This window comes from Phaseolus vulgaris, chromosome 3, assembly GCF_051622355.1.
Source record: "Phaseolus vulgaris cultivar YP4 chromosome 3, ASM5162235v1, whole genome shotgun sequence".
Taxonomy (NCBI): Eukaryota; Viridiplantae; Streptophyta; class Magnoliopsida; order Fabales; family Fabaceae; genus Phaseolus; species Phaseolus vulgaris.
Window position 1 is genome coordinate 52,577,501 of NC_143500.1, and position 17,039 is coordinate 52,594,539.

Genomic DNA, 17,039 nt, shown 5'->3' on the forward strand with positions numbered 1-17,039 from the left:
GATGGAGAATTTGAATGGTCCAATAACTTTTTGGAGACTTTGGATAACCCAAAACCAATAACCAAATCAATCCTATTACACGACCTTGCATTGCATTTGCAAGAGAGCACAAAAGTGAAGAAAAAAAAATGTACAATGTAACAACAACATTGGTTTATTACACGACACACTCTCAAACGCTGATAGATTCCTTGGAATCCAAGGCCATCTCATCACCCTCTTTATCAACACCAAACTCACTCACGTTTCCAAAAAGCAGAACCACTATTCCAACAATGGCACTGCAAAACGCAGCCCCAAAAGAAGTTCTCACTCTCCCTGCCACCACTGAACCCACTGTGAAACCCCCACACAACCCAACACCTCTCACCCAACTATACCAAACTGAAAACCCACCCTCTTCACCACGTAGAGCACTGTCTAACATCAACACCCTTCCAAAACTGTGCAACAACCCACTTGATGTGCCCTGAATCGCCCCAAACACCAGCAAGTGCCCCCATTTCCAATGACTCTCCCAAAAGTAGAACCCAAAACCAGAGCTTATGAGTGACAAGAGAAACCCCATGATCTTCATTTTCACTGAATTGGCCTTGATTAGGTGCTGCAATGGTTGGAATAGCAGTGGCAGGGAGAGCAGAGGGAAAAGGAAATAGGTTAACCAGAAATAAAGCAAGTGCACTGGCTCAATGCAGAGTTGGCCCACTATGAAAAGCACCCCGCCAGTGAAAATGCTCATTGTGGTAAACGAGGAGAGGAGAACAGAAACCAAGCCTCCAATTGCATTTGGGTATTTGAATATTGTAAAAAGTTGAAGCCTTGAGGACAAAATGCTGGGCACAGAACTTGCTCTGTTCTCAGCTGTGAACACATGCAACACCCCCACTAGCCATAACAAGCCAGAAAAGATTGACACAATCCAAAGACTGATGAACTCATGTTCAATGGGCTCCCTGAGCATGTGGTAGGTGAAGGATGAGACAATGCATGCACCTAAACAGCCAGCAACAGTGGCATAGAGAGAGATCCAACTAGAGAGTCTTTGTTTTGTGGAAAAGAGGGTTAGTCTCTTTGATGGTGGTGTTGAAAATGTGGGAGCCATGAGGGCTAAGTGGTGAGTGTGTGTTGCAGTTGAGAGTGTGATTGCAAGAACAATGATTGCAATGTAGAGAATGAAGATCTTAGTGGTTTTGAAGAGGCCTACAGGGAGGCAAAAGAGGGCTCCAATGGCAGTGGATGAAGCTGTGATGAGTGTTTGGAAGGAAGCATTGATGTAAAAGGAAATGAAGGGGAGAATTGGAGCAGCTAGAGCAAGACCTGCACCCCATGCAATTGATGTCCACTCCAAAGAGGAGAAGGTTGAACCACTCACTCTTATGGCGCGCTCTGTTAGTGTGCTGTAACTGCAACAATTCATGCAAACATTTGTTCTAATGTAATTCTTTCTCATTAGGTTAAAAATATAATGTTTGCATCAATACAATCCTAAAAAAAAATTATTAAATAAAAAATAATTAGTTAATCTACTTAATTTTTAACTACTAATTATTTAAATTTTAAATTTAATAAAAAAACATGATAACTAATTAAATATCAATTTAAAAGCTATTTATCAATAATATAAATTATTTTAAAAATTAATAATTTATTTATTAGTATCTAATTTAATTAATATAGTAACTATTTTTTTTAATTTAATTTCTTATAGTTATATATAAGGTAAAAATATATTTTCTTAAGTTTTTTTTAAATATACTGAACTTTTTTTTAGTACACTTAATATTTTATTAACTAAGCTCACAAAATTAACTGATTTAGAAAAATGATATTACATTTAAAAAATATATTAATATTCGAGGATTTCAATCAGATACTAACATAGTATATTTTTTTTATTAATACCTTTTTTATTACATAAATTTTAATAATAAGAGAGTGATATAATATAACCAATAAAAACAATTCATTAAAATCATACATAATATAAATAATCTAATTTTTTTCATTGAAAATAATAATGTACTATTATATTTAAAAATATTATATTTTAAATACTAATACTGAGGAATATTATAATTGATAAAGATACAACAATTTTTTTTTAAAAAGTACTAAGACTAACATATTATTATATATAAAATTATCCATATTTAAATATTAGTTTTTTAGTGTGATCAATATTTTATTTTAACAAAAAACCAATTATAATTATCAATTTTAGTTACTTAAATTTTTTTATTCGATGCTCATAATAAATAAATTATAATTATGCATACAATAATTTTCCAAAATTTAATTCATTTCTAATATACAAGTTTAAAGTTTAATTAAAATATAATTTTCTTATATATATATATATATTATGTAAAATTATTTATGAAAAACAATCCTACGTGGATATAAACCTAGTGTGTGACCTAAGTGAAGTGAAATCCTAAGTGTTGTTGAGTAGAAGTAACGATGAAGTGTGAAAGCAGACACCATCCATCACCATAATGAGGACTATGATCAAAACCTGTGCTTTCTTCATCACGCTCTCTCCATTTCTAAAGAAACAAAACCTTTTCTACCAAATTTCAAACTCATCAATCATTTTTCTACTTTCTTATTATGCCAAGGGAACATGTAATGAATGGTTCAGAAAGAGGTGTTAAGAAAAAACTCATCAAAACAAAGTAAGATTCATCCTCATGCATTCAACTGGTGAAATTAAAGCATGTGTGCACTTACAGGTTAATTTCCTTTTGTGCACAGACGAGGCCTTGGTGGTTCTTGAACCATTCCTTAACAGGATCCCTTGGAAGGTGCTGTAACTGACTGATTATGAGAGGAAAAAGCACAGGGATGAGAACTGTTTGAATGAAGTAAGAGCAGAACTCGTAGAGATACCATCCCCAAACCTCAAACCTTGATGCCTCTTCTCCTGTAACTTGTTCATTGGCATAACTTTTGGAACTTCTAATGGACCTAGTTTCTATGGTGTCACCATTTTGAGGTTCAAGAACAAGAGATTCTTGAGTGTGCGGTTCCTTCATTGTTGAGTGGAAAGAGGGAATGGAAGAGGGTGTTTTAAGAATGGTGAGAGTAACATAGGAAGTGTAAGTGTTGGATGCAAACACAGCTGGTTAACGAAAGTTTCGAGGGTGCAGAAAAGGACCTTGTTGAGTGCAGCTATATATATTACTCGAATACTTATATTCTCTTCATCTTTTTTGCCGACTCTTATGCTCAATCATTTACTTGCTTTCTCAAATTTTCTTGTATCTCACATAGATTCCACTGTTGTTAGTTTAGGTCAAAATCTCTTTTATAATTCAACAAGAAACAAAACCTAACAAGAAAAATATGAAATGTGCTTAGTTGGAAACAACTGTTCCTTATTAGGGTTTAAATATGAATTATTTTAACCATTGATGTGTATATGCTTACTTGGATTTCTTCAATTTTTTTTTATACTCCTCCATCTTTTTAATACTTCATTCATTTAATCATATTTCGCTTTCTTAATATCTTTTTCCTTTTAATCTTTATCACAGAGATGGATGTTCCAATCCTTTTACGTAAAAATACTAAACAACTTCTTTAAGAACCCTACGACAAATGTCACCCTACCTAGACAAACAATTGAAAGAGATGTCTAACCTCTCAAACTTCACAAAAATCAACAATTTACGACCATGTTAATACAAGTAGTTGAACATTGGGTCCAATCTGAGAAAGAGAACGACAATCTTATAACCTTATTTTTTAATTTGTATTATTATAACTTGTAATAATGTATTCAACATATACATCAAATTAAAAATAATTTGTTTTCTAAAATATACATCAAATTAAATTTGAGAAAAAACTTCCTAGAGTGAAATTAAGTTTGGATAACTTAATCAAATCATGACATCTTGTGTACGAAAGAAGTAAAAATGATTGAGAGGGATTATTATATTAAACGTGGTAAATCAAATTCTTTGATGATAAAAATTAATATAATAAAGGGTGAGGATACTTTATTCTAATAGGGATAAAATTAGTTTAAATGGGAAATAATGATCACGGATTATATCACTTGTAGTGAGTATATTTGGAAAATATATGTTTATTCAAGACTCAAATTATTATGCAGATAATTTTGAATCTATAATAAAATATATATTTTTTATTATAATTATATTTTTAACTGATTTAAAAAATCTTAGTCCATTCTATTTCGATTACGGTTGAATGAATATCGAGTATATTTGAATGCTTATGAGATTAATGATTATTCAGGAAGGGGTCTAGGTAATGAGTTTTAGATGATAAAATTAAAACCTTGGTAAATTGAATGATGGAATAAAGATTTGTCAATATTTAATGTAATTCGTTTGTAATTAGGATTTAAATTTTTATTGTTGAAATATAAAATAGGTGCAAATATGAATTGATGTATTTGGATCTATAAAGTCTAACAAAACGAAAGGGTGTGAATAGTAGAAAACACTTAAGGAAATTATCATTGGACCACCCTTTCAACTTTGAAGATAAGAATATTATTTATAAATTAAAAAAAAATATCTTAAAAAATAGTTTATATTATTAATAAATAGTTTTTAAGTGATATCTAATGTGTTGTGTTGCTCTAATGTGTAACTTATTTTCTTAATTATTTATATTAATTCATTGCAGTAGAAAAAAGTAAACATTTTTTCCATTTATAGTAAAATGCATTGAAGGAAATAAAACATGCATTTTATTCTCACATGATATTTTTGATTTGTAAGGTGAATGTTTCAATAAGCATTATATTTCTCCAAAATGTAAAAATACAATACTTGAAAACTCTAAAAAGTTTATTTAAGTCTAATGAGATCTTTTGATTTTGACTTTTAAACTTTATATAAATCATAGGAAATTAAATATAGATTTAAATCTAAAAAATGAAAAGCAAATATATGAATTAATATTGGTTAAATATTTATAATATGAATGAGAAGAATTTTTGAAAAGTCATAGGCATTGTGATTTTGGAAAAGCAGAAGAATGTTATGATGAGGTTTGGTTGTACATTAGAAGTGACAATATTTGCATTTACTTTATCAATCAGCCAATTTTTATTAACAAGACACATGTCACTTTCATGACACATGTCATTAAACAAACCACCCAATGTTACACATTATCAACACATATACACAATTATATATTCACAATCAATTATGTATTTTTTTTAAAGATTATTGATATTTTAAAATTACAATAAATATTGATTAAATTTAATCCGAATAAATAAAAATCTTATTGGTAACTTTAAATATTTTGAAGAATTAATATATTTAGAAAGAATTTTTTATTTTTTTAGAAAATAAGAGTATATAAAATAATTTGAATGATAACTAGTATAACAAATGAATATAGTATTATTTGAATTTATTCTGATTTTGATAGATTTTTTTATATTAATTATATATCCGTTTTTATTTTAAACTATTAAAATATTTTTAGTTTATTTGATAATTTATGTTAAATTTTATTTGGTTATGTATTCAATAAAATTAATTATCTTAAAATTATTTTCACAAAATTATCAAAATAAAAATCATTTAATTATAATCATTTATTTATATAATAAGTAAAATAATCCAAGTTTCACATTTATAAACATACATTAAATATTAAATTTGAAAAAATTAAATAATATTTTCTTTTTTAAATCATAATAGTAGTATACTTAGGTGTGTTGCAGTGCCAGGTAAACCTGTGCGTGGCAAGAATTGAAGGCAACAGAAAGCGGTTTTTGAGCTCTATTCCTTTCGTATTCTCTACTTCAATTTTGTTTTTGTTTTTGTTTTCACAAACGCTCAAACCCCAAACCCTAATATAACTCTCAGGTTGTTCAATGTTTCTCTTTTTCTTTTTAGCACTGTTTTCTTATTTTTTATTTTTTTTTTAATCTTTCCTTCTCTTGTCATTGATGTAATCCTAATCGTTATAAATAATATATGGTGAAGATGAAGATATTTATAAACAAATGCAATTTCGAATGTGAACAGTGTTGGTCAGATGGCCTCCAAACGAATCAACAAGGAATTGAAGGACCTGCAGAAAGATCCTCCTGCATCCTGCAGTGCTGGTATGTTTCTCTTGCCTTTTGTTTTTTTCTTTCAGTTATACAATGAAAAATATTAGTCATCATTGATCGATTAGTTTCTGTTTCTGGCCAAATGTATAGACTAAGAGGTTTTTAAATTATGACTGGAGTTGAGGTTTCAGTTGTGATTAGCAATTTGTAGTAGTGGTTTCAAAAATCTTGAAATTGGGCTAGAAATTACTTTTTATGGGGACTGGTTTTTGGTAGCATGATGGAATGGGTGACACAAACATTTTTAAAAAAGGGTCCGTGGTTGCTATTTCAGGGGCAAAGTTAAGGGTTTTGGTATCTGCTACAGTAATTATGGGTTTAGCTAGTAATGTCTATAACAATCCACAATTTGTCTATAACAATTTCACTGTTATATTAGATTTTTCGTGTTAGATTCTTTGGATTCTTTGGTGTCAGCAACCACAATTGTGACCAAATTGGCCATATATGTCTGCGACTTCACTGAATATCCGAGAGCATGAAAAAACTACCTTGTTACATCAATTTAAAACTTTGAACAAATGTTAGTTGATATTGCTATGTGATGAACTATGTTATGTTCTTTATTTATATTTATAGTGTTGCTTGGCAGTTTTGCTATGATTACTCTGTTTAATACACACCTGAGACTGTATGCATTTGTAGGGGTATTTTTTTTGTGTTTTGCTAATTATCACAATAATTCATCGAAGTCTATAGAATACAACCGACAGTGGACTCTTCTTCTACTAGTAGAATAGAAAATTTTGAAAACTTCACCTTAGGTTATGCAGTTGATTTTTTTGTGGGTAAATAAAATAATGCCATGGTATGACCCTAAGGAACTAGGGTAGGACCCCAATTATTCTCGTTTGCTTCAAACCTGTCAAATTTTGGACTGTTCTTTGTCCGTCAGTGTCTGAATAATTGAACTTTTATATTCAGGTCCAGTGGCCGATGACATGTTCCATTGGCAAGCTACAATTATGGGTCCTGCAGATAGCCCATTTGCTGGAGGTGTCTTTCTTGTGTCAATTCACTTTCCTCCTGATTATCCTTTCAAACCACCCAAGGTAAATCAAAGCTCTACCACTATATTTATATTTCCAATATGTTAATATGTATATGTGTATGCATGCACTGGAACTCTTTTTTCTTGTGCTAACTATGATTTTCTTCTTTCTTCGTATCAATAGTTTCAATTTCATTAGATTTTTGTATTGAAGTGTTGTAAATGACTAAATCTCGATTTAAGTTTATATTTGATAAAGGACCAAGTAAGGCAATACATTATCAATTGTAGTGGATTGAACTATCTGTTGTGAACTTGCAGTGTATTGTATCTGATTTATTCATCTGATCATTGGTTGTGAACTCTTTTTTAATTTTGTCAAATTTTTTAATCATTATCAGTTGTAGAAATGGCTAGTGTTGAGTAGAGAATATTCAAGGATTTTAGACATAATCACTCCCAAATGCAAGTTTTTTTAATATAACTGTTTGTTAAGGTTTCATTCCGCACAAAGGTTTTCCATCCTAATATCAATAGTAATGGTAGTATCTGCCTTGACATTCTCAAAGAGCAATGGAGCCCTGCCCTCACAATATCCAAGGTAATCAATCTGATAATTTCTTTTTTTAAGTTTTGTTGTAGGTGATATACTAAAATGTTAAAATTTCGTAGGTCCTTTTGTCTATATGCTCGCTGCTGACAGATCCCAACCCAGATGATCCTCTGGTGCCGGAGATTGCTCATATGTACAAAACTGATAGACCCAAGTACGAGTCCACTGCCCGGTCATGGACTCAAAAATATGCCATGGGCTAAGTCACTGGCTGATCTGCTAGATATGCTACTTCCTATTTTCCTTATTTAGTCATTTTCCTTACTTTTTCTGCAATAGTAAATAAATAGTGTTGAATTGGTTGACAAATATTATATTATCTATTCTTTTATACGAGTTTTTTTGAGCTTTAAAATTGAAAAAGAAGTTTCAGATGCAACATAATTTTCATTTAAGTTTAATATTTCTTAACAAAAATAAATCAATATCCTTGTGAATCTTATGAGTTTCCTTTAATTGATATAGGAATGTAGGGAGTAATAGGACTCTTTTATGTTAGACAAAAGAAGGAAACATAGGACTTTGTGGATATGAGACAATAATAGAAGCAAACTATGAAATTGTGGCAAAGAACAGATGGGGTATATATATGGTGGTGGTGCGAGGTATGTCCAAGTTGTGGACTAAAATAATTTACTAACAAGTTATAATATTATTTGGATTAGACATTTTCTAGCTTAGAAATAATTGATATGGAAATAAAATTAAATAAAACATTTTTATATTTAATTTTAAAATGTATGTCCTTCACCTTCTAATGTCGATGCCTTCCTTGTATTTGTCGTTACTTTTTGACTTTATATTTTATGTTTACATTGAAGTTAAGTAATAAAAATCAAGTTCGTAGAATTTTTTTTCTTTAAATTATATTTTTAATAAATAAATAAATTAGTTTGGCTTATCGAGAAGATACAAGTTTTTCATAAGAGTTTGTTTATATTATATTTTTAATTTATAAATGTTTTAGCTTTAGCGTATTGAGAGATCTTTTATAAAATATTTATGCTGGAATTTATTCAAATATACTTCTATTGTTCATTTTATAAGATGGATTTTTTTATTAGATGCATGTCATGAAACTCATAAATAAGATGGAAAATTAAAATTTATGTATTTTTATCAAGTATAAATGGTATTTTTTAATAAATACTCACTCTATGAGGCTTTTTGCTAATCTTTTTATTGTTACTGATTGTTCCAATTTATAGTGGATTATGTGTAATCTAAACTACTTGTTAAAAGTGTGAGTCCATTATGTTCTTTTAGACAACCAAAAATAAATAAAACAACTGAATAAGCTAACATTACTTGACTCACAGTGAAAAGAAGAAAAACTGTGATTAGAATATAAAAGGGGTCCAAAAATATGGGCCCTAACTGATTTGAATTTGTTCCACTTTTTTTTAAAGTTACGCGAAATGTCTTCAAAAAGCCCCTTACCGACATTGGTTGAGACACAAACTTCGTAACAACCTAACAAAACAAAATACAAAATCAATTCACATATCAAAACAAAATAAATACCAAATTTATTCACATGAGTATCTAAGGTCTCCTTTCACATAAAAAAAATTATAGAATGTTTTTAGTTTTAAAAAAATTTCCATCATTTTATCATAGTTTTCAATTTTTAAAGTCACATTCTAAAATGTTTACTTTTATCATGTATATATATAATGATAATAAAAAATATCATTATTTATCTTTTTAACTCAAAAATAAAATTTTAATTATTTTATTTAAAATATAATTATTAACTCACAATTTTTTGGTTGTTGAGTTTTATGGAGGAAGTTCAAAAGATGGGTTTTATTGATGTATGACTTGAATATGATTCTATCTTGGTTAGTTGTGCATCTACTGTGATGACTACGGTTGATGTTTCGTAATTGATTGAACACTTGTCTTAATTACTAAATAAAAATCAGGTTTAGAGTTAATAATATTTTTCGTGAAGGGAATGCACAGATAAACTGACTAACTTAGGAGTTATTCATAAAGACTCGTTTGATTGATATAATAGACTTGCATTTAGTTTATTCTTAAAATTCTTTAAAAAAAAATTATTAACAAGTATAGTCTACCTATGTATCATTTTTATTAACATATGAGTTTTAGTCTAATCCTTCCATATTTTCTTTTTTTTTTCTTTTAATAATATTTTTTCATGTGATGGTGAATAATTGTTGTTATTTGAGATGTCAACCTAACTGAGATGTCAACTTTCATAATGATACCTAAGATGAAAGTTTTATATAATATTTATATAAGTGTATATAATTATTAAAAGTGTTTAAATTTTTAAAAAAAACACAAACTCAGAAATCTCGTGACCCTTTATCACTCTTCTTCAGTGTCAGGCTTATATATGTAACACGGGACTCTGAGCTATATTTTAACATTTTATACCTACACTTATTATTCTTTACATTTTAGTTTTTTATATTTATAATTTACATATTTTAGTTCGTCCATGTATACTTTCTATCTGTTTTAGTCTTCTTTAAAAAAAATATTTTAGTTCCTATAATCTTTAACAACTGAAACTAAATTGAATTGAAAAAACAATTTTAAGAACTATTGTGTTCTCCTATTGTTTTTCAATTCACAATTTTAGTATCTTCAGTTTAAAACAAAGATAGCTGCTCTTTTATCTTTGAAACTTAATATTTTTATCTAATATTTAATTAACTTTTTGTGTGTTTTATTTTGATTAAACTGGATTCTAGACTTAGTATATTTATATAAGACAGCAGAAAAATTATTCAATTAATTAAATTATACATGTTTCTGAAAAAAGTAAGCCAAACATAAGTAAACTAATGTCTATTTTAAACTGAGAATATTACAATTATTAATCAAGCAAAATAAGTAAACTAAAATCGTATATTTAAAATTTAAAGAATAAACGTGAAACCATATAAACAATTTACACATACAAATACAAAAATATGTATAATTTTAAAATTATAGGATAGGAGGACATGAATTTATATATAATATAATTATAAATTATATAAATTAATAATAAAAAATTATGTACACAAGTATGTTTCAGTGTTTTGTTTTAGCAAGATATTTATCATAACTGGTTAAAAAAAATTTATTTCTTATTTTTATAAGCATAATAAAATTTTATACAAAAATTTTTGTTGGAGATTCCACATCGACTAGAGATTAGGAGCATTTCATTGTATATAAGTAGGTGCAAACCTCAACCTTATGAGCTGGTTTTATAGGGTTGAGTTAAGCTTAAAGTTTACTTTGTAATAAATTTAAGTTTTTAAAAATTAATATTTTTTAAATTATATTATAACCATGCTAAAAGCAAAAATTTAACAAATATTTTTTGAATTAGACATTTTACCAATACATCTGCCAGTTTCGTATAAATGACGGTATACAATATATGTGTTTCACACAAAAACACTATTTAAAAAACATTTCTGGATACGCAATATATGTGTTTTGACAAAAAACACTATTTTAGAGACATGCTTGTTCCTGCATTGTGTAACTGTTTTTTTCTTCTTGTAAAATAAAATAAAACGTAATTGAAATTTAAACTGAAATGTGTTTATTTGAATTTCACCGACAACATTAAAACCAATTTTCCGTGTTTCCTTTCCTTGAATACATTGTCGACATATTTATTATTATCAGATCTAGTTCAAACTGAAACTCCAATAAACTTTGAACTAAAATAAAACACTTATTTTTGAATTGAAGCTAAATTGATCTTCACTTTAAGAAAATGTATATTTGATTTTTAGGTAAATACAAAGAGTGATTTAATGCATGTGGTTTGTATGAATACCTGTGAGTTGTTGTTGTGTGCAATAAATGATGACAGTTGAGCCAAATTGAGAGTGACAACTAACTGCCACTTTCTGGGGTTTCGGGAGCAGACATTGCTGCCATCCACAATGCAACCCACTCGACTTGTCCCTCTCTTTCACCATTTCATTATTTTGCAAATCATTTTTCTTTTAGTATTCAAAAAAAGAATAATTAGTTCTTCTATTTTTATTCTCTTTCACTCTCTATCTTTTTTCTCTGGTTCACAATCTCTTTGTATTTCTCTTGTTTCATTATATCTGATGTTTTTTAACTTTGATTTCAGATGATATCTATAAAAGGTACTTTGATGTTTAAATAAAATTATGATGTTTGACACTCATTGTTATGAATACTTAATTATTGAAATCTGCTACTATTTATATGATTATCACAAACCTTTCATTTAAATTAGAATAAAATTTTAAATAATAATTAAAATGTATTATCTATTACTTAACCTCGATTAATCTTGTTAATCATGTTTGAATGTAACGATTTTAGTCATATATATCAATCAGTTTTGACTAGATGTCGGATTTTCAAGTGTCTTACGGAATTGACGGGTAAAATTTTCAATTTCTCCAAAACTACTCAAATTGTATCATTATTGTTAGATTATAAAACAATTGAAAGTTTAAGCATGTAGAAACAGAGAGAGAGAGGAAAGAAGATGAATGTGAGTTTTATATTTGTTAGGAAGAGTGAGATGAAGTGTGAAAAGAAATTGGTTAATGAAGAAGCAATGTGAAAAAGTATGGAAAAGGAAAAGAGAGAGGTGTTGAAGAGAATGGAAGGTTGTGTGTTGGCATTTTATGGATGTAGAATGAATGAATGTATATAGTAAATCTGATGTGAACAATATTCTTGCGGCATTAAAGATGGTAATTGACATTGCGCTATCATGCGTATGCGTGGGGACTCTCAACTTTCACTTTCTGCAATTCACCTTTTATACTGTTATGGATTTTCGTGAACAAAAACACCCACAAAATTTAGTACAATTCTTGTTTTTTTGTAAAACTGAAAGAGTATAGTAACAATTGATTTTTTTTTAATCTATTTCATCATTTTTTAAGTTGTTTGAGCTTAGATTTTAGGTCGAGTGAGTAAATATGAAAGATTATTTTACTCAAGTAAATATTTAGTATTTAGTAAAATAAATATTATAATAAGTTGTCGTGTTTATTTATAATATCAATAATTTTTTATTATTAGACTTTAATTAAGGCGCGCATCATTATTAACTTTTTTATATTACAAGAAAATTATTAAATAAAAAATAATTTTAAAAATAAAAAATAATTAGTTGTTATAATGACTAAATTAGAAACTATTTTAGAGACTTAAAAAAATTTGTGATTTCAAAAATAATTTGTATTATTGATAGATAATTTATAAATTGGTATCTAATGAACTACTAAAGATACCAATTTAAAAACTATTTATCAATAACAAAAATTAATTTATAAACTAATTTTTTTTATTCTCTAAACTATCTCTAATTTAGTTAATATAACAACTAATTATTTTTTATTTTTTTATATTATTTAATTTATGTACACTTTAATATATACTTTAATGAATACATCTTACTATTTTAATTTAATATAGTTTCCTTGAAGTTTTACCTATGAAGAAAAGAATAAAAAAAAGAAGTGTGGAAGAGATGAAAATTGGCTTTGGAAAGAGTGTCACATTGTGTGGGAAAAGTGATAGCGATACCTTATATTACTATATTACCTGACTCAACATTAATGCATCATGCAAGTGAAGAGCTCAAATTCCGTTTTCATAAATGTCTCATCAATGCCTCACAAACAAACCATGCAATTTCAACACTACCTCATCTATAAACTCAACTTTCAAATTCTCTTCATAACATTGCCTTTTCTAACAAAATTATTATTTATCATAAAGTAGTAAAAAGGAGAAAGAAAAGAAGTTTTAGATTAGAGAATGTTAAAGTAGCAGAGTTTAAGACACTATTGTCAATTTTTCAACCCTTTTTGGTCTGAGACCAAGAAAAGTCAAAATGACAGAAACCTTTTTTTCTTACACCTATTGTTTAACTTTCATAGGGTATTGTGTGTTTAACTTCCTTTGCTTCACCATCATCATTTTTAGTTCTTCTACATTTTAACATTATTCATATTTTTGAAAACCAAAATCTTTAACCAACTTAAACAAACACCTTTTTAACCTCTTACAATAAATATTTGTCATACTCAAGAGTATCAAAATCAACTATCCAAAAGAGTGAATAATGTTTTTATGTACATATTCCTCTACTGGTTTGAAAGTTTGAAGAGTAGCATTTTTAAAAAATAAAATAGCAGAATTTAGGTACTCTAAATAGAAAAAAAGGGTGAAAGAAAAGAAAAAATGAAAAGATGGGAAAGGACATTAGGGGTGGGGGAAAGTGGTGACATATAAGAGCAAAGAAAGAGAAGAAGACATGACACCATCACTGTTCTTCTTCTCCAACCTCTCCAACTATATGCTTTTTTCACTAATTTAATAACCAACAATTTTTTATTTATTATTAAAATAAATAAAATGTAAATATTTTATCACTATTTATGATATCAATATTTCTATAATTAATTGATTGTGTAACTTAATCTCTTATACTGAAATCACAGTTATGATTATGTTAATTTTCACATATTTTTGTTAAAATCTTGTTATGAAAGTTTGTAGTTTTTTAATTTTGTAAACCTATCATTTTTTGTAAATTCTATATAAAATATACTTAATTTTACACTTTGTTTGGTTTTGATCATTCTTTTATAGAGACAACAAAAAAATGAGATTATGAAGAACTATTTGTTTTTCCAGATTTGTAAGGGACTATTTGTTTACCCTGATAGACAAACATTTATTTTTTGGACAAGAAGAAATAAGTACAAGGAAAAAAAACAAATAAAACATTGGTTCAGACTTCTTCTTTTTTTCATATTAGAGGAGTTTAGATAGAAAATACATTTGTTTAGGAGGAAAATCATAATTGATTATAAAGGTTATTATTTTATTCTTAATTATTTTTAGGTTAATAATTAAAATAAATTTTTTTAATATATTTTGTTATTTTGAAATATTAATTTTTTAATTAAAAAAATTAATGTATTATGAAGTAAACTTTAAGCCTAACTCAACCCCATAAAACCAACTCAATAAAGTGAGGTTTGCACCCACTTATATACAATGAAAGGTCCTTATCTCTAGTCGATGTGGGATCTCCAACATCATGTGTTGATATCAAATTATTTTTAAAAATATTTTTTAAATATAAAATATAAAAAATTATATTACATCAATAAAATCTTTTACAATTTTTTCTTTTAATCCAATCAATCTAAACTACCTACTTTAGTTATATTTTTTTTTCAATCTCTCAAATTCATTTCCCTGTCTAAACACATATAAAGGAATAGGGAGAAAGGTGTGGATTAACCAATATCTTCTCTTTGTATCCAAAGCAACATAAAATACCCAAAAAGTCACTTTGACAAATGTGCATTCTTTAACTTATGCATATGAATATATTCCATATATGTAATGTTATAATGAGTGCAATTATATTCTCTAAAAAAACATTACCATCACAAAACAACACAATAACATAGTCGTGAGAGACGTTTTTAATACTTGTAAGCTCCAAAAGAAAAAAAAAACAAATCTTCAAATTTATTTGATTTCTTTTGTTGTTTCCCTTGAGATGTTTTTTATTTTAATCACTTATTCTTATTCATTGAAATAGAAGTAAGATGAATACTTTCAGTCTTATCTCACATCAATTTTTCCTCTTCTTGAGCACAATGTGAGACGAGCTTATTCATATACCAAGTCTTTTTCAAAAAATTATAACTCCTTTTAAACTCACAAAATTGTGTCAAAAGAGAAATTGTGACCATAAAAATAGGTCTCACTTTAATAAAAAAATTATAAATTTTGTTGAATAAAAGATGTTTTCAAGATAAAAATGTTTTTTTTACTTTTATTATTCACAATTTTATTTAAAATTCATAATCTTAAATTTTATATCATGTCAACATACTCTAAGAAAGAAAAAAACATTGTAATACATATTAAATTTTGTTAAAATGAAAGAGAAAAAAGAGAATGAATAATTCATATAATCAAGTATTTTTTTTATTTAGTTTTTTCTCTTATTACTGTTATAGACAATTGAAAATAATGTTAATATTTACAAGTAATGTTAAATAAAGTAAATAATATTTTTCCCAACAATTTTCTTACCTTTTTTTTTCACTCTATTTTTTAACAAACGGATTATTAATGATACTTTCTCTCGTAAACGTTTGATCTTTTTCCGAAACACTAAGGTCTAAAAGTAGTTAATTCCAAGAGAAATTATTAATGGGACTCATAAAAACGAATAAATTCAACATTTAATGTGAAACTTCCAAACATAAACAAATAAATTATCTTTTGTATTTGATACTACTTGAGTTTGTTTTAACAATGAAAATCATTTTATGCTCTCAAGTTTTGTCTAAGTATTATTTTTTTTATGTTTAATTTGTCTCTAAAGCTATTTGGGCGATATTTATTTATTACAGATGAAAAGTGAGTTTATTAAAAAAACGAAATTAATTCAATAAAATTATTTAAAAAGTAAGAAAAAATTATATTAAAAAAAAAATACTGTAACTAATTTTAGAAAGCAAAATAATTAGTTACTATTAAATTAAATTAGAGACTAGACTAAAAAATTTATTAATATCTAAAATACTTTTGTTATTTAAAAAAATCTATATAGTAATTTTTAAACTGGTATCTAACCATTAACTACAAATGTTTTAACTAGTAATAATTTAAATTTTAAATTAGTTTTTAAAATACTAATTTAAAATATAAAATATTAGTAGTTAAATTCCGATAATTGATTTAAAAACTATTTTATAAATATTTATTAATAATAAAAATTATTTTATTAATTTTTAAAATCATATTTAATTTAATTAATATAATGATTATTTTTTTTACTATTTAATGAATTTTTTTTAGTAGTGTGTTATTTACAATATACATAAAAATGCAGAATCAATGTATAATTTATATAAAATATGTTTTACATAAATTCTTAATTAATTTCTAAAAAACTAATTTAGAATCTAAAATATTTGTAGCTAAATCAATTTTACCTAATTTAAATACTAATTTAAAAATTATTTTAAATTTTTATTAATAATAAAAACCATTTTAAATACAAATAATTTGTTAATTTTTAAAATAATATGTAATTAAATTAATATAATGATTAGTTATTTTTAATTATTATTTAATTTGTTGTAGTGTGTTATTTGTAATATACATAAAAATGTAGAACCAAATTTATAATTTATGTAAAATATATTTTTATTTTATTAAAAATGATTTGGTTTGAGTTTTTGTGAAATTTTGTTAAGAAGAAAGTGTTGAAACTAGAAAGATTGGATCTTTACCATTGCATGCTT

General features: G+C 26.7%; 2 protein-coding genes across 4 annotated transcripts; one reads left to right on the forward strand and one right to left on the reverse strand.

Moving 5' to 3' along the window:
- Nucleotides 1–3,239, reverse strand: LOC137808556 (uncharacterized). Of its 2 annotated transcripts, XM_090299824.1 has the most exons (3): nt 2,908–3,239; nt 2,731–2,817; nt 1–1,403 (listed from the first exon to the last, which is right to left on the reverse strand). In XM_090299824.1, exons 1-3 carry the CDS (start codon nt 3,033–3,035, stop codon nt 173–175), a joined length of 1,446 nt encoding a protein of 481 aa, XP_090155950.1. In that variant the 5' UTR covers nt 3,036–3,239; the 3' UTR covers nt 1–172. The 2 variants fall into 2 exon arrangements, with proteins under 2 accessions (XP_090155950.1, XP_068465824.2); XM_068609723.2 differs by having other exon boundaries at nt 2,731–3,238.
- Nucleotides 3,240–5,710: 2,471 nt separating this feature from the next.
- LOC137808557 (ubiquitin-conjugating enzyme E2-17 kDa) lies at nt 5,711–8,082 on the forward strand. Of its 2 annotated transcripts, none has more exons than XM_068609724.2 (5): nt 5,711–5,864; nt 6,027–6,106; nt 7,040–7,167; nt 7,603–7,707; nt 7,779–8,082. In XM_068609724.2, the coding sequence occupies exons 2-5, from the start codon at nt 6,037–6,039 to the stop codon at nt 7,920–7,922; spliced, it is 447 nt and encodes a 148-aa protein (XP_068465825.2). In that variant the 5' UTR covers nt 5,711–5,864; nt 6,027–6,036; the 3' UTR covers nt 7,923–8,082. The 2 variants fall into 2 exon arrangements, with proteins under 2 accessions (XP_068465825.2, XP_090155951.1); XM_090299825.1 differs by having other exon boundaries at nt 5,713–5,864; nt 7,676–7,707.
- The last annotated feature ends 8,957 nt before the right edge of the window (nt 8,083–17,039 follow it).